The sequence below is a fragment of the Staurois parvus genome, unplaced genomic scaffold, assembly GCF_062004578.1.
Source record: "Staurois parvus isolate SC_StPar_1 unplaced genomic scaffold, SC_StPar_1.0 ptg001112l, whole genome shotgun sequence".
In the NCBI taxonomy this organism is placed as follows: Eukaryota; Metazoa; Chordata; class Amphibia; order Anura; family Ranidae; genus Staurois; species Staurois parvus.
Genome location: NW_028318908.1, coordinates 17,121 through 40,924, shown reverse-complemented (window position 1 = coordinate 40,924; position 23,804 = coordinate 17,121). Strand labels below are relative to the sequence as shown.

The 23,804-nt window shown below is 46.7% G+C and overlaps 1 protein-coding gene across 3 annotated transcripts in view; it reads left to right on the top strand.

The window, feature by feature from the left end:
• Positions 1–23,804, top strand: part of LOC149440098 (cholesterol 24-hydroxylase-like) — a 39,299-nt gene that overhangs the window by 9,583 nt on the left and 5,912 nt on the right. The window contains exons 5-12 of one of the 3 annotated variants that reach the window (XM_089658913.1): positions 2,595–2,681; positions 5,601–5,739; positions 9,235–9,345; positions 11,268–11,418; positions 14,243–14,305; positions 14,387–14,459; positions 15,465–15,549; positions 21,479–21,589. In XM_089658913.1, the coding sequence (XP_089515039.1) occupies positions 2,595–2,681; positions 5,601–5,739; positions 9,235–9,345; positions 11,268–11,418; positions 14,243–14,305; positions 14,387–14,459; positions 15,465–15,549; positions 21,479–21,589 (820 nt within the window). Of the gene's footprint in view, positions 1–2,594; positions 2,682–5,600; positions 5,740–9,234; positions 9,346–11,267; positions 11,425–14,242; positions 14,306–14,386; positions 14,460–15,464; positions 15,550–21,478; positions 21,590–23,804 lie in introns of all 3 variants that reach the window. The other 2 variants (XM_089658912.1, XM_089658914.1) reach the window with 2 other exon arrangements.

Genomic DNA, 23,804 nt, shown 5'->3' with positions numbered 1-23,804 from the left:
ACCCAAAACTAAAAACATAATATATTGCAGCTTACCAATCCTTAGATGTGCTGGCTGCATCCGATTTTATTTTCTTTGGCTTTTCCCCCCTCTGTTGTCACCTGGTGATCTGGCCAGTATCACCTCCTGAGACACCACTCTGGATGAATGAGCACAGCATCCACGGCATACAGCATCATTGTCAGTCTGTGGGGAAAAGAGTGTTAGATGCAGTGGCATCCCGAGGCAGGAGTGCGGCCCGCACCGGGTGACACCGACCGCACGGGCTGACACCGGACCCGCTCCATGAAAAGGTAAGTTGTAAAGCAAGCCGACAATCCCCGCAGGATGGATCGTCGGCGTGCAACCTATATGGGGGTGACACCAGACCCACTCCAAGAAAAGGTAAGTTGTAAAGAAAGCCGACAATCCCCACAGGATGGATTGGATCTGCGGATTGAGCATAATGGATCGGAGTCTGATCCATTATGCTCAATCCGCAGATCCGATCCATTCTGCGGGGATCGTTGGAGGGGGTGTCACCAAGTGTTACCGCACCGGGTGACACCGACCGCACGGGGTGACACCGGACCCGCTCCATGAAAAGGTAAGTTGTAAAGCAAGCCGACGATCCCCGCAGGATGGATCGGATCCATCCTGCGGGGATCATCAGCTTTCTTTACAACTTACCTTTTCTTGTAACGGGTCTGGTGTCGCCCCCTATAGGTTGCATCCGGACGATCTCCGCAGGATGGATTGGATCTGCGGAATGAGCATAATGGATCGGAGTCTGATCCATTATGCTCCCCAATCCGCAGATCCGATCGATCCTGCGGGGATTGTCGGCGTGCAACCTATAGGGGGTGACACCAGACCCACTCCAAGAAAAGGTAAGTTGTAAAGAAAGCCAATGATCCCGGCAGGATGGATCAGATCTGCGGATTGAGCATAATGGATCGGAGTCCGATCCATTATGCTCAATCTGCAGATCCAATCCATTCTGCGGGGATGGTCGGAGGGGGTGTCACCAAGTGTTACTGCACCGGGTGACACCGACCGCATGGGGTGACACCGGACCTGCTCCATGAAAAGGTAAGTTGTAAAGCAAGCTGACGATCCCTGCAGGATGGATCCGAGCTATCCTGCGGGGATCGTTGGCTTTCTTTACAACTTACCTTTTCTTGGAGCGGGTCTGGTGTCACCCCGTATAGGTTGCATCCCGACGATCCCCGCAGGATGGATCGGATATGCGGAATGAGCGTAATGGGTCAGGGTCTGATCCATTATGCTTCCCAATCCGCAGATCCGATCCATCCTGCGGGGATCGTCAGCGTGCAACCTATACGGGGTGACACCAGACCCGCTCCACGAAAAGGTAAGTTGTAAAGAAAGCCGACGATCCCCGCAGAATGGATCGGATCTGCAGATTGGGGAGGATAATGGATCGGACTCCGATCCTTTATGCTCAGTCCGCAGATCCGATCCATTCTGCGGGGATCGTCGGAGGGGGTGTCACCAAGTGTTACCGCACCGGGTGACACCAACCCTAGGGATGCCTCTGGTTAGATGTACCAGCAGATTTAGATACACTAACTAACTGAAGCCAAAATCCAGCTCACATTTTATAATCGGTTACAGCAAACATTTATTTTCTTTTAAGATAAAGGTTTTGCAAGAATAAAGAAAAGTCGATCATTGTACTCACCCCTGCCAGTGTTAAGTGGTTTGTTACATCCATGTAAACCGATACATTCTGCTGGATAGCTTTAGCTTGTGAAAAACCACTATATATATATTGAAATATATTTTGAAATATATTAAATATGGCCAAAATTGTAGCATTTCAAATATATGTCAATATATTTGGGAAGAATATTTTTAAATATATTTTTCTTCCATATGGGTATGACCACTGTGACAGTTAAATACCAAAACTTTGGTCATGTGAGGTTTAAAGAGTAACTTCACTTGTGTTGAGAAAAAAACATTCCCCTCTGGGTGATCTAAGTACATTGCAGGGATTTTAACAACCTTTGTTGCAGATTCCTACCTTTTTGTTATTCTGAAAAAATAACTGTTGGTTTGTCTGTGTCCATGTGGAGAGTGAATGTGAAGGGAAGTGATTTTATCATTATCAGCTGCTTTACTTGCAGATTTCTAATGAGGAAAGTGGCAGGGTCTGCATCCCTTTAAATGTGATTTCCCTGTGGGAGTATCTTACCAAAAAAAACTTTTTTTTTCTGTTGCAGGGGATGCCAAAATCTGACTTTTATCTTAGTGCAGACTTCTGGACAAATCAGTAAACCAATCACACAAGCAGGAAATGACATTTCTGGGGGCGTTCTGTACACCATCTGTGTACGGAATGCCTCCAGGTTATCATCTTGCATTGCATTTTACAGAAAATGACAGCGTTGCAGATTGAAATCAAAAGGTCATTTCTAGTAACAATAGATTACAATATGACTTGTGTAGCAATCGTATATGCTATATTTATTTTGTTGTTTGCAATTTTTTCCTCTGTAAAAGTAGGTTGGGGGGGCTGCTGACCAAAGTCCACTCCATGTATGGCCAGCAACCAGCGCCTCAGTTGTTTACTGATACATGTCTTGCAGGTTTTTGGGGAATGGCCTGGTGACAGATCGTGATAATGAGCATTGGCACAAGCAGAGAAGGGTGATGGATCCCGCCTTTAGCAGGACGTAAGTCAAAGCTGAAATCCAGGTTACACTTTTTGTATTTTGCGCAGAAGTCTTGAATGAGAAAACACATGCACTTTGCTTCTGTGCAGGAACTTCCTGTTATAAAGACCAGTTTCTGCTGATCTCTCCCCTTGTGCAGGATAACTGGTCTTGTCTCCGCCCCTTCCTGTAGTTTTCAGCAGGCAGCCTGTAGGGGGTGGAGCCTTATGGGCCCCTCCCATAGCTCTGCTGCCTGCACAAGCTATGTATAGCACAAGGATAATATCACTGCTGCATTTTCAAGGTAATATTTATGTCTGCATAGGCATTTTGTGCACACAAGGTTGATTTATATTATTTGTTGTTAATCAGGAATATATTTGAATGAAAGTTTTTGTGCCTGGGGATCAGCTTTAAAAAAACCCTGTTAGTTCCCTAAAATAAATACAAAATGTCAAGTCCCTACAACAGGGGTGGACTGACCATTCGAGCACTCTGGCACTGCCCGAGTGCCCAGGTCAGTAGGGGGCCCCATGAAATGCCCCTGGTACCATTTATAGGCTTTTTTTGGTGTGCTTTGAGTGTGGGCAAGGACACAGGGGCCCCATGATCCCCTATTGACCAGGGGCCCCATGAGTTGTCAGTTCGCCCCTGGTCACGGCTGAGTTCTGTAGTGATAGAGGACTCCAATCACTGCTGTTTTGCCAAGTTAGATTTTTCAGCACCTGACTTTTTTTGGGGTGTATTGGATATCAGATTCTCACTACTGCTTGCTGTGGCCTCTACAATCCACCATCTGCTACCCTAGTCAGAGCTGCAGGGAGATACCTCCTGATGAATGTTGCAGCAATGTCCAGTTACAGGAGCCCCTGAGGATGATCTCAAATCAGCGTTCGTGTTGGAGGCCTGAAGACAAGATTAGCAGTGATGAGGAGATCCTCCAACGTTTGTCCAACCAGCCTGGAATGCAGCCTCTCATCCGCAGAAACTGTGGCCTCTCTACTCTGTCTCTTAGTCCATAGTAGTTTATAATTTGTCATGCAACTGGACCTCTAACTATCATAATTGGCTGTTGAATGCCTAACCTGACTCTAGCCTATGCTGGTTACTGAGTCCTGAGCCATAACTAGCTAAAGAATTGAAGACCTGAAGGGACAGGGTTAACTAAAATAACAGCAGCTGCAATAAACAGGTTCACCTACTAATATAGTGGAAGGTGACTACTACATACATACAGTAGCAAAGACCTAAGTATCTGGCATTGGGCACGTGAGATTATAACAATAGGAAAGTGATACTCTTTTTGCCACAAGGTTTCAGATACACACTCAAGAAGCTATCGGCAACTGCAGTTAAAGTAATAAAACATAGGTATACTTACATAATAGTCCCTTCTGGCCTGTACTTAGCGGCATACACAGGACATGGAGCTAAGACTTTCTATCTCTCGCTCCACTTCCTCCTTCTGGGGTTTTTAAGCCAGTCACCCAGAGACAGGAAATGCTAATACATAATGATCCATAACACTATGATATTAGCAGCTGACAGTAGAGGTCTGCAAATCCCTACACATGTATTTTGCTAAGTTGTATTTTACAGATGACATTAACTCTGCTTTTATTTTGCATTCACAGTCCCCCTTCATCAATATGCTAACAGTTTTAAATAAAACCTTTCAGTTTTAATTGCATATCTTATTGTAGACTTATTCTCTGTGCTTTTCTATGCATGCAGGCAGATCATGGCAAATGGGAAGGTGGAGGAGTTATGCAAATATCAAAATGCCTTGATGGATGGATGTCAGTCTGGAGAAGTGGCTGCTTTTGCACGTAGGCCCCCTAGACAATGCTCACATGTGATGCTGAGCCATTAGTGACTATAATGCAATATTTTCTGCATTTACACATTTGAACTGCAGAAAATATAGCCTAGAAACATCTGAATTTACCCAGGGCCTGTGCCAAACTATTTTGCACCCAAGACAAGACCAGCTACTTGTTCCCTCCCCCAAAATAAATAAATAAATAAAACAGTAGAATATAATAAATCAACAAAATATGAAACTGCCAATTTTCTTTTAATTTGCACAAATAAGTGCCATAAGATGCCACCGACACCAATATACAAAATCAGAGTCACGGATGGACTGTATCTGTGGCTGGCAGTGGCAGGGCGACATTTGAAGAGAGTGGAGGATGATAGATCCACACTCTGACAGATCCCAGCCTGGAAATCCCCAATCAATGGGGGGGTAAAACATTGTGACAGCAGGCAGCTGAGCTGAGCGATCCCATACAGTTCAGATCCAACACAACACAGCAACACTGACACAGATCAGCAGGCCCAGCAGGCACTAGAAGAACAGGCTGTGGGATGGAGATGATGTCATCACTCACAGACACATTGCACATGTGATGGATGTCCGGCTGGCCGGGTCACTTTCACACAGACAGGAGACATCAGAGACATTACCTTCCTCCACAGGCACAGCTCCACCTCCACTGATGAATGAGAAGAGAAGGGCTGGAACTTCACAGTGATCACCAGCTGCTAGCAGTAAGGGACTGAGTCTGAGAGGAACACTGGAAGGAACTGCAGCTCAGCTGCTACACTGGCCCCAGACACCCGGCATCTTCCTCTGTCCTTTCTTCCTCCCCTCTGCCACCCCTCCTCTCAACTGAAGGATCATTCATGACGTGGCGGTGTCCCACACACAGAGAGAGTACAGACCTGTGCTGCACCCAGGCGCCCCTAGGTGACAATGTGCCCTAGATGGCTGCCTAGTTTGCCTATTGGAAGCACTGGCCCTGATTATGCCCCATTAACACAGTTTTAATGAACAAACAGCTGTACATTTTTTTTTTGTTTTAGAGTATCTTTTACTACCGTCTACAGGTGAGAGTTTAGCAGCGATGGAAACTTGTGTTTTCTTCTTTGCAGGTATCTGATGGGATTGATGGGGACTTTCAATGAAAAAGCAGAGGAGCTGATGGAGCAATTGACAGAGAAAGCAGATGGGAAAGCAGAGTTATCAATGCATGAAATGATGAGTAAAGTAACACTGGATGTCATTGCAAAGGTAACTGAGAAAAATGTAAAAAGTTGCTCGGGATGCAAAGGGGTTACAGCTGCAGACTTCAGGGTGTCATGCTCATCCTGGATCCTTACATAGAAATCTGCTATTCTGGAATAAGCATGCGGCTAGTAACTAAAAGAAAATGCAAACTGCCAATCTTTGAGAATGGTCCAAATCTGTTACCATAAGTCAGCAAACTCTGATCTTATATTTCTTGTGTAGCGCTACCCCCATAGGGGCTGCTGGTAACTGCTGGTTCTTTCCTAATAGTACAGAGGCTGCCTCCCACCACAAGCACCAGTCCATGCACTGCAAGTCCAATAACCCAGTCTAGGGGATGTCTTTCTGAAATGTGTTACTTGAAGAACTGGACAGGAGTTAAGGCATTGGATGCTCCAAAATGCTGCCCAGTGAGCAGGAGGGCACTCTTCTGTAGGCTCACACTTCAGGATTCTGCTGAGGACAGGGAAATGGCCAGAACTACAAGTCCCTATGAGACCCGTCCAGGGGTGGACTGACAACTCATGGGGCCCCTGGGCAATAGGGGATCATGGGGCCCCTGTGTCCTTGCCCAAACTAAAAAAAGCCTATGATAAAGGTACCAGGGGCATCTCATGGGGCCCCCTACTGACCCCGGGCCCTCGGGCGGTGCCCGAGTTTCCAAATGGTCAATCCGCCCCTGGACCCATCTCAGTGCAAGCTACCTCTGACACTTATGCAGGCCATAGATGGGTCGAAAAGTGGCTGATTTTTCGGCTGAAAATAAATTCACCCGATTTTCCGGCCGAAAATAAAATCGGCCAATTTTCGGATCATTAATGGGTTAATAGGTCGGCCGTTTTTCGGTATTTTGACAGATTTTTTTTATCGGTAAAGTTAGAAAAAGATCGGCTGATTTTTCCGATCGGCCGATTTTCGCGGCAATTATGGGCAAATCGGTCGATCTTTTTACCGATTAAAAAATCTGCACATGAGCAGTGACCTGCAAGAGGAAGACAAAAAGAAGAAAGAAGAAGTGGATGAAGAAGAGGAAGAAGAAGAGGAAGGAGAGAAAGAAGAGGATGAAGAAGAAGAAGAGGTTGATGAAGAAGAAGAAGATGAAGAAGCTGAAGAAGAAGAAGAGGAAGAAGAAGAGGATGAAGAAGAAGAGGAAGAAGAAGAGGATGATGAAGAAGAAGAAGATGAAGGAGAAGAAGAAGAAGAAGAAGAGGATGAAGAAGAAGAAGATGAAGAAGAAGATGAAGAAGAGGATGAAGAAGATGATGAAGAAGAAGATGATGAAGAAGAAGAGGATGAAGAAGAAGAGGATGAAGAAGAGGATGAAGAGGATGAAGAAGAAGTAGAAGAGGAAGAGGATGAAGAAGCAGAAGAGGAAGAGGATGAAGAAGAAGAGGATGAAGAAGAAGAAGAGGATGAAGAAAAAGAAGAAGAGGATGAGGAAGAAGAAGAGGATGAAGAAGAAGAGGATGAAGAGGAAGAGGATGAAGAAGAATTCCAGTCTGGAAAAATGTGTCCCTGCAGAGAGCTCCGCTATTTCTTTGACAGTTCTTTGACATTTATAGCGGCTGCAACATTGTATCTATTTGTTTCCGAATAAAAACATCTGTATCCGAAATGGATACAAATAGATACAATGTTGCAGCCGCTATAAATGTCAAAGAACTGTCAAAGAAATAGCGGAGCTCTCTGCAGGGACACTTTTTGCCGGCTGTAGACGGGATGAAAATCGGCCGATTTTTTTTCTTTACCGTTCCTGGTAACGTCGGCCGATTGAACGACCGATTTTTCGGTTTTTTTAAGAAATATCGGCCGGTTTTCTCCCCATCTATGGCCTGCATTACACTCACCCGCCACTTTACTAGGTACATCTGTTCAATTGCTTGGTAACACAAATTGCTAATCAGCCAATCACATGGCAGCAGCTCAATGCATTCAGGCATCTAGACGTGGGGAAGACGATCGCTGAAGTTCAAACCGGGCATCAGAATGGGGATGAAAGGGGATTTAAGTAACTTTGAACATGGCATGGTTGTTGGTGCCAGACACGCTGGTCTGAATATTTAAAAAACTGCTGATTTACTGGGATTTTCTCGCACAACCATCTCTAGGGAAATGGAGACTCATCAGACCAGGCAACGTTTTTCCAATCTTCTGTTGTCCAGTTTTGGTGATCCTGTGCTTATTGTAGCCTTTGTTTCCTGTTTTTAGCTGACAGGAGTGGCACCCGGTGTGGTCTTCTGCTGCTGTAGCCCATCTGCTTCAAGGTTCGACGTGTTGTGCTTTCATAGATGGTATTCTGCCTACCTTGGTTGTAACAAGTGGTTAATTGAGTTACTGTTGCCTTTCTATAATCTGGAACCAGTCTGCCCATTCTCCTCTGACCTCTGACATCAACAAGGCATTTTTGTCCACACAACTGCCACTCTCTGGATATTTTCTCTTTTTCAGACCATTCTCTGTAAAGACATGGTTGTGCTTAAAAAATCCCAGTAGATCAGCAATTTTTTAAATACTCAGACCAGCCCGTCTGGCACCAACAACAACACCACTTTCAAAGTCACTTAAATCCCCCTTCTTTCCCATTCTGATGCGTGAAAATCACAGTAAATAAGCAGTTTTTTAAATACTCAGACAAGCCCGTCTGGCACCAACAACCTTGTCACGTTCAAAGTCAATTAAATCCCCTTTCATCCCCATTCTGATGCCCGGTTTGAACTTCAGCAAGTTGTCTTCACTACGCCTACATGCCTAAATGCATTGAGTTGCTGCCATGTGATTGGCTGATTAGCAATTTGTGTTTCCAAGCAATTGAACAGGTGGACCTAATAAAGTGGCTGGTGAGTGTATATCCCAGCCACTAGGAATCCATTCAGAGTCAAAACTCACAAGTCCCCAGGACACCTGCACTCATTCCAGCTTCTCTCAGACATGGTCCAGTGAGGGAGACAATCTTCTTGACCAGATCCCTTCAGTGAAGTCTTATAGCCAGCTCATCAGGGAGATCACTCCAGGCCCTCAGCCCTGACACCACTGAGACCCCAAGAACAGCTACACAGTCACAGGCTACAGCAGCCCCCCTAAGGCTTGGAACCTTTCTTGGGAGATCTCTCCAGGGCTTCAGACTATTTATCACCTTCCCTGCCATCTTCTGGACACTCCTCTCCAGAGATTGGCCAGGCTATGATAAGTATTCGGGTTGGTCATTTCAATCTCCCTCACTATGTTCTGGAAGCTTCTTCCAGAGACAAGGGAAAGTAGTCAACCACGGCTCCCTAAATTTGCCTAGCATCCTATGCTAGGAGGTGCCACGCTTGTCCAGCGGGTTAATTATGCCATGTGGCTGATTTTATATTATGGTGAAATCCGTGTTATGGAGAAATTCCCCGATAACTAAATTACATCATCATGATAAAATTGATTTTAAAGTATTTTCAAGATTTTCAGAAGCAGAATGGACCAGATGTCACCAGATCCACTGACATAGTGTGCTATTTGCAGGTCGCCTTTGGAATGGAACTGAACTCTCTGCATGATGACCAGACCCCCTTCCCTCAAGCCATTTCCATGGTCATGAGAGGTGTGGGCGAGACCCGGAATCCTTTGGTAGAGGTTGGTGTGTTCTGTGTGCTGCTTCGGATTGTCACCTGCGCCATTAAAAAAATAACCTGCATATTGGCCAAAGGTGGAAGAAGTAACAGGTTCACTTTACTATATGAAACATAAGCTGTGTGTACTTACCTTCCTCTCTTCTTGTCTGATAATGGACACAGCCACTTAGCACAGGGATGGTGAGAACCCCTCAAAATGGACACAGCAGGTGTGCAGACCTGGAAACTCAGCACTGGAATGGTAGTTGACCCTCATAATGGGCACAACAAGTGTGTAAACCAGAGAGATCAGCCCAGGGATGGTGAGAACCCCTCATAATGAACACAGTAGGTGTGCAGACCTGGGAACTCAGCACTGGAATGGTAGGAGACCCTCATAATGGGCACAACAAGTGTGTAAACCAGGGAGTTCAGCCCAGGGATGATGAGAACCTCTCATAATGGGCACAGCAGGTGTGCAGACCTGGAAGCTCAGTGCGAGGATGGTGGGAACCCCTCATAGTGGGCACAATAAGTGTGTAGACCAAGAAGCTCCACCCAGGGATGGTGAGAACCCCTCATAATGGGCACAGCAGGTGTGCAGACCTGGAAGCTCAGTGCGAGGATGGTGGGAATCCTCATAGTGGGCACAAGTGTGTAAACCAAGGAGCTCCACCTAGGGATGCTGATAACCTCTCATAATGGGCACAGCAGGTGTGCAGACCTGGAAGCTCAGTGCGAGGATGGTGGGAACCCCTCATAGTGGGCAAAAGTGTGTAAACCAAGAAGCTCCACCCAGGGATGGTGAGAACCCCTCATAATGGGCACAGCAGGTGTGCAGACCTGGAAGCTCAGTGCGAGGATGGTGGGAATCCTCATAGTGGGCACAATAAGTGTGTAAACCAAGAAGCTCCACCCAGGGATGGTGAGAACCTCTCATAATGGGCACAGCAGGTGTGCAAACCTGGAAGCTCAGTGCGAGGATGGTGGGAACCCCTCATAGTGGGCACAAGTGTGTAAACCAAGAAGCTCCACCCAGGGATGGTGAGAACCCCTCATAATGGGCACAGCAGGTGTGCAGACCTGGAAGCTCAGTGCGAGGATGGTGGGAATCCTCATAGTGGGCACAAGTGTGTAAACCAAGGAGCTCCACCTAGGGATGCTGATAACCTCTCATAATGGGCACAGCAGGTGTGCAGACCTGGAAGCTCAGTGCGAGGATGGTGGGAACCCCTCATAGTGGGCACAATAAGTGTGTAGACCAAGAAGCTCCACCCAGGGATGGTGAGAACCCCTCATAATGGGCACAGCAGGTGTGCAGACCTGGAAGCTCAGTGCGAGGATGGTGGGAACCCCTCATAGTGGGCACAATAAGTGTGTAGACCAAGAAGCTCCACCCAGGGATGGTGAGAACCCCTCATAATGGGCACAGCAGGTGTGCAGACCTGGAAGCTCAGTGCGAGGATGGTGGGAACCCCTCATAGTGGGCAAAAGTGTGTAAACCAAGAAGCTCCACCCAGGGATGGTGAGAACCTCTCATAATGGGCACAGCAGGTGTGCAAACCTGGAAGCTCAGTGCGAGGATGGTGGGAACCCCTCATAGTGGGCAAAAAAGTGTAAACCAAGAAGCTCCACCCAGGGATGGTGAGAACCCCTCATAATGGGCACAGCAGGTGTGCAGACCTGGAAGCTCAGTGCGAGGATGGTGGGAACCCCTCATAGTGGGCAAAAGTGTGTAAACCAAGAAGCTCCACCCAGGGATGGTGAGAACCCCTCATAATGGGCACATCAGATGTACAGACCTGGGGACTCAGCACAGAGATCTGACCAATGGAGCCCATGAGAGATAGTAAAGACGGTAGGTGATCTAACGCTCCGATATCTACCAAATATCAGTTTTGGGTGAACCGACTGCCTGTAATTGTTTTATTATTTTCCAAACAGTACAGCCCAGGAAAACGAGGTTTTGTCAGGGACGTCCGGGACAGCGTTCGGCTCCTCCGCCAGACAGGGAAAGAGTGCATAGAGAAGAGACAGAAGGCCATGGAGGATGGGGAGGAGATACCCATGGACATATTATCACAGATCCTCAAAGGTGCATGTAAGTGACGAGTTTGCAAAGGATCATTCGCTTTCCCAACAAAGTCAGAAACAGATCTGAGATTTAGAACTTTGTTTTTTTACTGTAAGACATTGTAGATGTGCAAAATATACCTTCACTCCAGAGAGTTGCCCCACAGCACTTTTGTTTTCAGCCACTAGATGTCTCCAGTCTAATGGCCAGCATAATTCAACTTACTTCCTCTGAGCCCAGACTGTCCTGGATTTGTCCCTGGCCTGTGCCTGGACAATGAAAGAATATGCAATACAGCGATGAGATCATCTCTGTGTCACTGTGCTCACTCTTCATGAGTTTAACTTCACATCAGAAGCATCCCTTCACATCAGAGGTCCCCCATCACATCAGAGCACCCCCTTTACATGAGAGATCCCCCATCACATCAGAGTCCCCCTTTTTTCTCAGAATCTCCCTTGCATCTGAGTCCCCCCTTTCATCAGAGTCCCCCTTTACAGCAGTGTCCCTTTTCCATTACAGCACACCTTTATATCATAGTCCCCCTTTAAATATTTACCATACTACAGCTGTGCCAGCACGGCAGAAGTGGGGGATAGAGCAAGACTGTACAGAGGGAAAAGAGTGCTGAAAGGAGGCAGAGCAGTGTTGGAAGGAGGCATGGCAGTGCTGGAAGAAGTCAAAGCAGAGCAGTGCTGGGAGGAGGCAGATCAGTGCTGGAAGGAGGCAGATCAGTGCTGGAAGGAGGCAGATCAGTGCTGGATGGTGACATGGCAGTGATCCGTGCTGGAAGGAGACATGGCAGTGCTGGAAGATGGTGGAGCAGTGCTAGAAGGAGGCTTGGCAGTGCTGGATGGTGGTATGACAGTGCTGGATGGTGGCATGGCAGTGCTGGAAGGAGGCAGAGCAGTGCTGGATGGTAACATGGCAGTGATCAGTGCTGGAAGGAGACATGGCAGTGTTGGAAGGTGGTGGAGCAGTGCTGGAAGGAGGCTTGGCAGTGCTGGATGGTGGTGTGGCAGTGCTGGATGGTGGTATGACAGTCCTGGATGGTGGCATGGCAGTGCTGGAAGGAGGACGAGCAGTGTTGGAATAATGTTGGAAGAAGGCATGGCAGTACTTGAAGGAGGCAGAGCAGTGTTGGAAGAAGGCAGAGCAGTGCTGGATGGTGGCATGGCAGTGCCGGAAAGAGTCAGAGCAGTGTTGGAAGAAGGCATTCCAGTGCTGGAAGGAGTCAGAGCAGTGCTGGCAGAAGGCATGGCAGTGCTGGAAGGAGGCAGAGCAGTGCAGGAAGAAGGCATGGCAGTGCTGGAAGGAGGCAGAGTTGTGTTGGAAAAAGGCATGGCAGTGCTGGAAGGTGGCATGACAGTGCTGGATAGTGGCATGGCAGTGCTGGAAGGAGGAAGAGCATTGTTGGAAGAACACATGGCAGTGCTGGAAGGAGGCACAGCAGTGTTGGAAGAAGGCAGAGCAGTGCTGGATGGTGGCATGGCAGTGCTGGAAGGAGGCAGAGCAGTGCAGGATGGTGGCATGGCAGTACTGAAAGGAGGCAGAGCAGTGTTGAAAGGAGGCAGAACAGTGCTAGAAGAAGGCATTGCAGTGCTGGAAGGAGTCAGAGCAGTGCTGGAAGAAGGCATGGCAGTGCTGGAAGGAGTCAGAGCAGTGTTGGAAGAAGGCATGGCAGTGCTGGAAGGAGTCAGAGCAGTGCTGGCAGAAGGCATGGCAGTGCTGGAAGGAGGCAGAGCAGTGCTGGAAGAAGGCATGGCAGTGCCGGAAGGAGGCAGAGCAGTGTTGGAAAAAGGCATGGCAGTGCTGGAAGGTGGCATGACAGTGCTGGATGGTGGCAGAGCAGTGTTGGAAGAACACATGGCAGTGCTAGAAGGAGGCAGAGCAGTGTTGGAAGAAGGCAGAGCAGTGCTGGATGGTGGCAAGGCAGTTCTGGAAGGAGGCATGGCAGTGCTGGAAGGAGGCATGGCAGTGCTGGAAGAAGGCATGGCAGTGCTGGAAGGAGGCACAGCAGTGTTGGAAAAAGACATGGCAGTGCTGGAAGGTGGCATGACATTGCTGGATGGTGGCATGGCAGTGCTGGAAGGAGGCAGAGCAGTGTTGGAAGAACACATGGCAGTGCTGGAAGGAGGCAGAGCAGTGTTGGAAGAAGGCAGAGCAGTGCTGGATGGTGGCATGGCAGTGCTGGAAGGAGGCAGAGCAGTGTTGGAAGGAGGCATGGCAGTGTCAGAAGGAGGCAGAAGAGTGTTGGAAGAAGGCATGGCAGTGCTGGAAGGAGGCAGAGCAGTGTTGGAAGAAGGCAGAGCAGTGCTGGTTGGTGGCATGGCAGTGCTGGAAGGAGGCAGAGCAGTGTTGGAAGGAGGCAGAGCAGTGCTGGAAGGAGGCATGGCAGTGCTTGAAGGAGGCAGAGCAGTGTTGGAAGAAGTCATGGCAGTGCTGGAAGGTGGTGGAGCAGTGCTGAAAGGAAGCATGCCAGTGCTGGAAGGTGGTCATCCTCTTAATGCTGGGGGCAGCTGTGGATGCAGCCCACCCTAGTTCAACATTATGCATTTCAATGGTGTGGGTGAACTGGCCCACCTGCACCTTGCAGACTAATGAGGTCTGGCAACAGCTTTTCCATGGGATAAACTGTATCCTGTCTGGAAGCAATATGGGAGATAGTTTGTCATCTAGAAATTTAAATATAATATGGATGGGTCTCAGCTCTATATGACACCCCTTGAAGTGGCGCCTTAGGCATGTGCCAAACCCTAGATAATCCACTGAATAGCAAAACATTACGGCAGCATGTAAGAGAGCCATGATCCCTGAATAACCTCACATGTTTGTGTCCTCACAGCGATGGAGAAAACATGTGACATGGAAATTTTATTGGATAATTTTATCACCTTCTTCATCGCTGGTAAGTAAAAGGTTTATCTTACAATTACCAATCTACTAATCAGTCTTCTGTTATGGTAATTAATTGATTATTAATTTCTAGGACAAGAGACAACAGCCAACCAGCTATCATTTGCAGTGATGGAACTGGCACGACACCCAGAGATATTAGAGAGGTATAGGGCTTTTTTCAGCAGGAACGTGGCAGAGGTGCTGGGGTGTGCTGGAGGGTTTATTGATGCTGGCCACTGGCTGCTGGGGGATCTATTGTCATTGGAGGGGATCTGTTTTTGCATGGTGGTCTATTGCTGGGAGGTCAGTTTCTTCCAGAAGGGGCCTACTGTTAAGGGAGGGGTCTATTGTTGCTTGCTGATGGGAGATCTGTTGTTGCTGCTGGGGGCTATTGTTGCTGCAATGTTATTTTGTTGTGGGGATCCATTTTTTCTGGGGGAATCTATTGTTGCTGGCTGCAGGGGATTTATTTTACTGCTTTTCTTGTAATCATTAACAAATTCCCTACAAAATGATACTTGGCTCTGTATTCTTTAAAAAGGGTGGTACTGGGAGGTGGGTAGGGGGTGGAACCAAGGGACGGTGCTCGGAGGTGGGCAGGGGGCGGAAACAAGGGGTGACCCAGAAGAGGGGAGTTTCTGCACCTATTCTCTGAGAAAAAACTCCCTGCAGAGGTATGTCACTGAGAAGCCTTAAGAAGGTGGAAACAAGGTGGCAGTACATAGCAGAGCTTTGTGTACCCCATAACATTTGTTTAAATGTACTTGTTTTTAGGTTTGTCTCTCTTAGGAAGGACATTTTAATGTTTGCCTTTTCTTCATCTTATGTGTTATAGTACATGTAGAGGAAAATCATTTTTAAGACCCACAAACTCAGAAAAAAAGATTGTCCTGGACAATTTAATTGAGGAATTAGACAAAACCTACTCTTGAAATACCCCCCCCCCCCACACACACACACTTTCCCTCCCAACACCGCACAAATCCCTGCACTGCAAAAATTAAAAGTTTATTAGCCTAGGGGTGCAGGACTGGGGTGTAATAGCTATCTTTTCCTGACTCAGGCTGTCTTCCTTCACCCATGCTACCAGACCAGCGTTGCAACCTCTCTAAGGTGCTCTCTTTTAAGTAGAATCGTTTTATAAAATGATACAATTTTTTATTTTTCAGAGTCCAGGCGGAGGTGGACGAGGTGATCGGTTCCAGAAGGGACATTGAATATGAAGACTTAAGCAAACTGAATTATCTGTCCCAGGTATGCAAGAACCTCTTCTATATATAAGTAGTTTATAACTTTGCTACATTGTTGGTTACAATGTTATATACAGCTGGAATACAATATTTAAAGGTATTGTCCATTTATCAAAAAATGTTGTAAAAGCCCCAACGATTATAAAATTGTAAATGTGCATTTATTATATTTTGGCATCCAGGCCTGCAGTGCATTGCATCAGTGTCTTATAGGTGCAATGCACAGGTAGCCCCAGGTTCATATAGAGGTATGTATCTTCCACCGTGGCCTGGCTTGTATTATTTCTATTCATCCATCCCCGGGGCACCCCTGCTCCCTCCATGACCATCTGACAACACAGCTAGCAAGGAGACGGCTGCTTTGATAGATGGCACTTTACTCTGTCTTCAAGCACTTGCTTTAGATAAGCTCCTCATGAGTTCTTGGTAGCAGAGGAGAGTGCCATCTTTTAAAGCAGCTTTCGTCTTGAAAAGCTGCATAGGAAAGGATGCCCTTTCTCCCTCCAAGGGGGTCCGGCCACACAGCTAGCAAGGAGATGGCTACTTTAACCGCTGGAAGAAAACAACAGTGCAACCCCATAGTGTAGCATCAATATAAAATATATGACAATTTATTGAAAAATAGAAACACACTCACAAAAGTACACATGCGTAAGACATGGCATGAAGGTAACTTGGGAGCCAGGAAAGTCCAAGGGGCAGCCAGAGAACCACCAGCCTTGGGCATCAGCTGGGGATGAAGTGTGCTGAAATTGGAGGAAGCCGTTGTCATTGTAAGGGCAATCGGTGCTCAACTAAGGACTGCAATCCCCAACACAAAAAGTCTCCCTATTGGATTTTCAAGTTTTGAAGTTTTCACCCTCAGGTAAGGAGGCTGGAATGACCTCAATCACATGTACCCTCAGACCACTCGGGTCCTTCCCATGATGCAGGAGTCAGTATCTGGATGTCAGGGCAGGGGCCGGGGAACGGACAGGCAGGCCTAACAATGTAACGCACTGGCTGACGACAACCACCACCCACAGACCGAAGTCTCTCAGGGCACGGAGTCTAAGTCCCAGGCTGCCCTTCACCAGGGCCCCTGATGGTGGGGATGGACTTGACACAGCCAGGAACCAGGTCGCGGCCCCCGAGACACCCCAGGTGCGGTAATGGCCGCCGCCAATGGCGTGTAGCAGGTGGAAGAGACAAAAGAGTAGTCAGACAGGCCGAGTCAACAACAATAGGACAAAACAGTACAGGACAGCAGACGAGAATCACAGGTCATGAGCCGGGTTCAGCAACGGAGAGTCAGATCAAAGGAGAATACAAAGAATAGTCGAGTACAAGCCGAATCAGATACCAGGAGAGTCACGAGAGTCAGAACAGAGTAATAGCAACACAAAGACACAAGACACAAGTGCAAAGAGCATGTGCGGGCCACAGGCTTATATGTCATCAGCCACACCCCTCTGGGGGATGGACCTCAGAGACCTGAAGGCATAAAAGGATTCCCACCATGCACAGCAGAATCCAAGATGGACGCCAGCACATGGAGTAACATAACCTCAGGGAAAAGGTAGGACCTTGACACTGGAGAGGCTAAATTTGGGTAAACCATTCTGTACATTCCTGCAATGTTCTCTGAAGTGTGTCCGGAGAGGTCTTATAGTTCTGCCTACATATAGTATTCCACAAGAACAGTAAATGCAATAAACTACAAATGATGTAGAGCAGGTAAAAAAAAACATCAATTGGGTAAGGGTGGCCCTTGTGATCCAAAAAGGACTGTTATCCATGAATAACATAGGCACAGGTTAGACCGTTGACTTTCTTGGATTTGTACATACCTTTAAGTGCCAAAAAGATGGGTATGTTTCTGGCAAGGGCTGTATCTACCTGTTGCGGATGTTTTTCAGGTAGTTTGGGGCCTAGCTTAGGATTGCATTTTAGAATGCTCTGATGTTTTTGTAACCGCTTGTTGCTTGTTGGATAAATACTTGTTATTGAATTGTGTGCTGAAAATTGGCCCGATTGACCTGGCGGTATCAGAAGCTATGTCTTGAACTGTCATCTCTGTAGTTGGGCCCAAATCTTCAGTCTATCTAGACCCAACATGGAGGTGGTTATCATATTGGGCAAGGCACCTACCAAAGGCCAGGTTTTTGGATCCTACAATGTACCCTCTTTGTGTGAATCTTTGAGATTGGGATATGTAGTCTTCTTTGAGGGTACAGTTCCTGCGTAACCTAGAAAACTGACTGACCGGAATATTCTGTTTCCAAGATGATAGGTGACAACTTTTGTGGTGCAAGTAGGAATTTCCTGCTGTGGAATTTAAATGTATTTAGGAACAAATCTTGCCCGATGTGTCATGGAACAGGTCAACATCCAAAAAGGTGAGCATATCCTTATGCAAAACTGATGTCAATTGGATTCCAAAAGGATTGTTGATACAATAGTCAGTGAAGGTGAGTAAAGACTCCTCTCTCCACCTTGCCAAATCATGAGGATGTCATCAATGTATTGTCCGTAAAGGACGATACACTCAGCATGAGCATTATTGAACCAAATGTAGAGGTCCTGCCAGTACCCCATGGAAAGGTTCATATAGCAAGGACCAAAGCTTGCACCCATAGCTGTGCCCACCATCTGGAGAAAAAATTCCCCCAAAAAATAGTTGAGCTGTAATGTGAAATGGGTGGCTTCTATGATAAAGTTGGCCTGTTTCCTGCTGAAGCTATTAACTTTGGCTAGGAAACATTGAAGTGCTCTTAGTCCCGCCTTACAAGGGATAGAAGTGTAAAGGGATGTGAGACACTGTCACGTACCTGATGGGAGACTGAAATGATGAGGTCGGCTTCACTTGTGTCACTAGCCCTGACCCCACTGGAGTTGGAACAGAGGGTGTCTAGGGACCAGGGGGACAAGAGCGCCAGTAGATGTTGTTTGCAACTCTTGCAGATGATGACTTTGGAAGACTAATGAACCTCCAATTCAGGCACAGTGGTAACATGCAGAGCTGGTATGGTAGATCGCCAGGTGTGCACCAGAGCAAGGCAGCAAGCAAGGGTGAGAGACAGGAGCAGTGTCATAGGAATTGCCAGGGTCATCAACAGGCGGACAGCAAGGTACACCATCTGAAGCAAAGCCGAAGTCAGGAACCAGCATCAAGCAGGAGAGTAATCAGAGTCAGGTCAGCAACAAGGGAATCACACAGGAACAAGCAGGACACGGGGGGTAATGAAGACCAGTCAGCACTCAACATGGGCAGAGACACCCTTTAAATAGTCCGCCTGGTGCCAATCTTCGCCGTGCGTGATCACGCATTTCCGCGCGCATGCACACAACCGATCACTATTCTCCGGACGTTTCTATGCGCATGCGATTTCTATTCGTCTCACCGGAAATCCCTTACAGACACCCAATAGTAATGATGTTCCCACTTGTATTCAGCCAGTATATTCAAAATGTGGCCTGTGTCCTTGATGTAAGCAGGTAAAGCTGTAACTAGTGGCTAATCTATATAATCTGATAATCTACTAGTTAGGCTATTCATTGAGGCCACTATTGAGTCACCTGGAGGGAAAGCTGGTAGACAGTAGAAGTATGGTGTGTTAACATACTCGCAGTGCAGACACTCCTTTTCTTTCTTAGAGAGAATGCCATCGGAACAGGGGCGGACTGACCATTTGGAAACGAGGGCCCGGGGTCAGTAGGGGGCCCCATGAGATGCCCCTGGTACCTTGTTAATAGGCTTTTTTGAGTTTGGGCAAGGACACAGGGGCCCCATGATCCCCTATTGCCCGGGGGCCCCATGAGTTGTCAGTCCGCCCCTGCATCGGAAGCAGTCTGATCGAACAATGTGCGGAGCTCCTGCTTGAATGCTGGTAATGGATCTCTAGGCAATGAAGTATAGGTGTTTTTGTCCCCAATGAGTCTTTTAGCCTCACACACATATTCGTCCTGATCCTAGATGACTATGCTGCCCAGGGCCGGTGCAAAGATTTTTGTCTACTTAGGCGAAAGTGCATGAAAACTTCCATGCTGCGCACACTCTCTTACCGGGAGCACCGTGGAAGTATTAGTTTGTCTGTCAGGGGGGCACAGAAGACATAAAAATCCAAATCCCCAGCAAGTGGCTGGGGATAAGGGTTTTACCACCCCAGCCCAGTGCCCTAAGGCGGCTGCCTATGCTGCCTTATGCTGGGGCCGGCCCTGATGCTGACTACCTTGTCATCCTCTCGAATGACAAACTCCTTTTGGCTATGGAGAGCCAACCGTGCTTGTAATTCAAGATGGCCCTTTGCTCTGATGGCCCTTTGTTCTAATGGCCCTTTGCTCTGTTTCCAAGCACTTTTGGAGAAGCTTGTCTTTGGCAAGTGCTTAGAAATGGAGAAAAGTGCCATCTGTCCAATCAGCTGTCTCCTTGCTAGCTTCGTTGTCAGACGGCTGTAGGGGAAGGGAGGGCACCCTGTCTGACCTCACTTTCTCCCATCTTCCTATGTGCTAAGGCTAGCTGTGAGGTTTAATAGGACGTCCCTTCTCCCTCCATGGCCTTCCGAGTATGCAGCTATCAAGGAGACTTGAATGGAGCTGCTTTTAAAGATGGCACTTTTCTCTGCCTCCAAGAACTCAGGAGGAATTTCTCTAGGGCTTGAAGACAGAAAAGTGCCATCTATTGAAGTAGCCATCTCCTTGCTAGCTGTGTTGTTGGATGGCACTGAAGGGAGAAAGGGCACCCGTCTGAACTCACAGCTAACTATAGACAGCGCATAGGAAGATGGGACAAAGTACTACATGTACTCTGTCCCCTGAGAAGCAGAACACATTACTACATATCAAAGAGAGACTTTTTCTATACCCCTACTGTAACAGCAGCAGTTGTATATTATATATTTAATGGTTGAACTGGATGGACTTTTGTCTTTTTTCAGCCAGGCTAACTATGTAACTATTAAATATAAGGAATGCGCTAAATAAATAAATAGTACAAAATAAATGTGAAAAATAAAAAAATTATAAAAAATGTTCATAAATCAATAAGTATTCAAAAGTCTTCATATAATGTCCACACTGTGTTGAATCCACCACCAGAGAAAATTGTAACACTCACCAGAGCTCAATGCTGAATAAATCATTGGACTAACCACAAGCACTTTTTGCTCTGGGACAATATATAGCAATCCAGTTCCTAAATGCAAAGCTGTGCAATTGAACGACCTCTCCTCAGATGAATAACCACCATTCAAAGATATAGGTAATTTCCAGGGATAGAACTCATCTTTCTTTCATATATCTCCATACCATTGGGACCATGTTTAAAGGTAAGAGAAAAAGGTCATTGTGCAGCGAGTTTCACAAAAGTACCAAATTTGAATGGATGAAATAAAACTCACAAGTAAGGTGTCTATACCGACACCAGTGTTACAAGCATAGATTTAGGCAGCAGTATTTGGCCGTAACTCCGTTCACCATGGATCCCCTCCCTTCACATCCAAAGACTATCTCAGACGTCGGCATCCAGTAGGCCACGCCCTACGCATTTCGTCACCAACGACGTCCTCACGGGGCCGTCTCAGAGGACATTATTTGAAGACTTTTGAATACTTATTGATTTATGAACATTTTTTATAATTTTTTTATTTTTCACATTTATTTTGTACTATTTATTTAGCGCATTCCTTATATTTATTTGTTTGAGCAAAAAATTAATCTATGATTTTTTGAAGTGGGAATTTGCTTCTTTTGAGATTTAGGGTGTGGCGCTTTTCTAAAAATACTGATAACTATGTAACTATGTATGTAAATTTTCCTTTCCATCCCACTGACATGTTGCAGGTACCTGACACTTCCAGATGTGTTGGCTACCCACCATATCCTGTGGTTGTTCCCACAGGCCCCTGTTTCCTGCATTGACAAACACATCATGGTCTTTACACTCCATTTCCCAGGTCCTGAAAGAGACCCTGCGTTTATACCCCTCGGTACCGGGCACCTCTCGCATCCTGGAAAAAGAAATGGTCATTGAAGGGGTCCGTATTCCTCCAAATGCCTCTTTAGTGGTAAGTCACTAAGTCGCTATGTTCCACTGTAGGCATTGATCAATGCACCACATGTCGAAAAATATTTCACCAAGCCAGGGGCGGACTGACAACTCATGGGGCCCCCGGGCAATAGGGGATCATGGGGCCCCTGTGTCCTTGCCCAAACTCAATAAAGCCTATGAAAAAGGTACCAGGGGAATCTCATGGGGCTCCCTACTGACCCCGGGCCCCTGGGCAGTTCCCGAGTTTCCAAATGGTCAGTCCGCCCCTGCACCAAGCAACCAATCAGATTACAGATTTCATTATCATAGTACAGGTTGGAAAAAGGAACCTGTCCCTGACTGGATGATGGAGGCTGCACAGATACTCTTGGCAGGGGCGGAATGACAACTCATGGGGCCCCCGGGCAAAAGGGGATCATGGGGCCCCTATGTCCTTGTCCACACTCAAAAAAATTCTATTAAAGGTACCAGGGGCATTTCATGGGGCCCCATACTGACCCCGGGCCCTCGGGCAGAGCCCGAATTCTTGAATGGTCAGTCCGCCCCTGCTCTTGGGTTTTTTTTTATTTCCTTTTAATAAATTTACTGGGGTTGGCTCTGCACAATGTCCATGCTTTTTATGGGTTACTCTATAAACTATCCACTGTGGACGGGGCATAGAAGCATATCCCATGATTTTTAATTGTTTCTTCCTTTGATAACAGTATTTTTTTTCTGAGCCTACAGTTGTTTCTTTATGGAGTCATAAACCCCTTACTAAACATCTCTCATACTCAGTCCCAATCCATGAAACATGACACTGTAGGAGCTGCAGTTTGAAAAGGTTATTGGTAAGGTTTGAGGCAATAAATCTGTTCTGACATTTAACCCCTCGCCTTCCTGAGGATTTACCCCCCTTCCTGAGCAGGCCATTTTTTGCATTACGGCACTGCGTTACTTTAACTGCAATTGTGCGCTCATGCAACGCTGCACCCAAATTTTAAAAAAAATTTCCCACAAATTGAGCTTTCTTTTGGTGGTATTTGATCACCTCTGCATTTTTTTTGTGCTAATAAAAAAAAAGACAATTTTGAGAAAAAAAATATTTTTTTACTTTTTGCTATTAAACATGTCCAGTAAAAAAAATTTAAAAATCAAATTTCGTCATAAATTTAGGCCAAAATGTATTCTGCTACGTCTTGCTAAAAAAAAAAAAAATCCCTTTACGTGTAAATTAATTGGTTTACATGACAGTTATAGCATCTACAAAAGGCGGTATATATACTGGAACGTTTTTTTTATTTATTTTTTACTAGTAATGGCAGTGATCAGCGACTTATAGCAAGACTGTGGTGGGCATTCTGACACTGGGGGGGGGGGGAACTGACTTGGTGTCACTGACATCCCCAGTGACACCAATACAGTGATCAGTGCTAATAAAAAGCACTGTCACTGTACTAATGGCACCGGGCAGGAAGGGGTTGACATCTGGGGAGATCAAAGGGTTAACTGTGTGCTGTTTTGCTAACTGTGCTGTGTGTGTATTTTACTGTGTAAGCATGCTGCTTTGTATGACTGTGCTATACAGAACCATACAAAGCAGTGTGCAGGAGCTGACAGGGGAGAGATCTGTATTGTTTACATACAGGTCTTTCCCCCATCCAGGGGTGGACTGACCATTTGGGAACTCGGGCACTGCTCGAGGGCCTGGGGTCAGTAGGGGGCCCCATGAGATGCCTCTGGTACCTTTCATAGGCATTTTTGGGTGTTGTTTGAGTGTGGGCAAGGACACAGGGGCCCCATGATCCCCTATTGCCCGGGGGCCCCATGAGTTGTCAGTCCACCCCCGCCCCCATCCATGATTCTCGGTGATCGCCAGGTGCTGGTGGGGAATCACCGGCAGGGACCCTGTGATTGACAGCCGAGGCTTTAGTGCTCACCCTCCTGATGTAAGCCTGATTTAAAATTTAAGTCAGTGTGCAAGGGATGATGACATTTATCATAAAAAGGGTTGCACCAATACCATTTTTTTTGTTACCGATGAGTAGGAGTACGTATACATTCGGTCAAGTACTCGCCGATACCAAAAACCAATAATTTTGCGGTGCAGTTTGAGCCCATACAAATTGAACGGGCTCAAATTGCACTGTAAAGAATTGCATGTGATTTGAACAGGAATGTGATGCAATTCCTGTCTGAATCACATTCGGTGCCCCTGCAGACAAAATGATACAAAATGAATGGCTCAAATC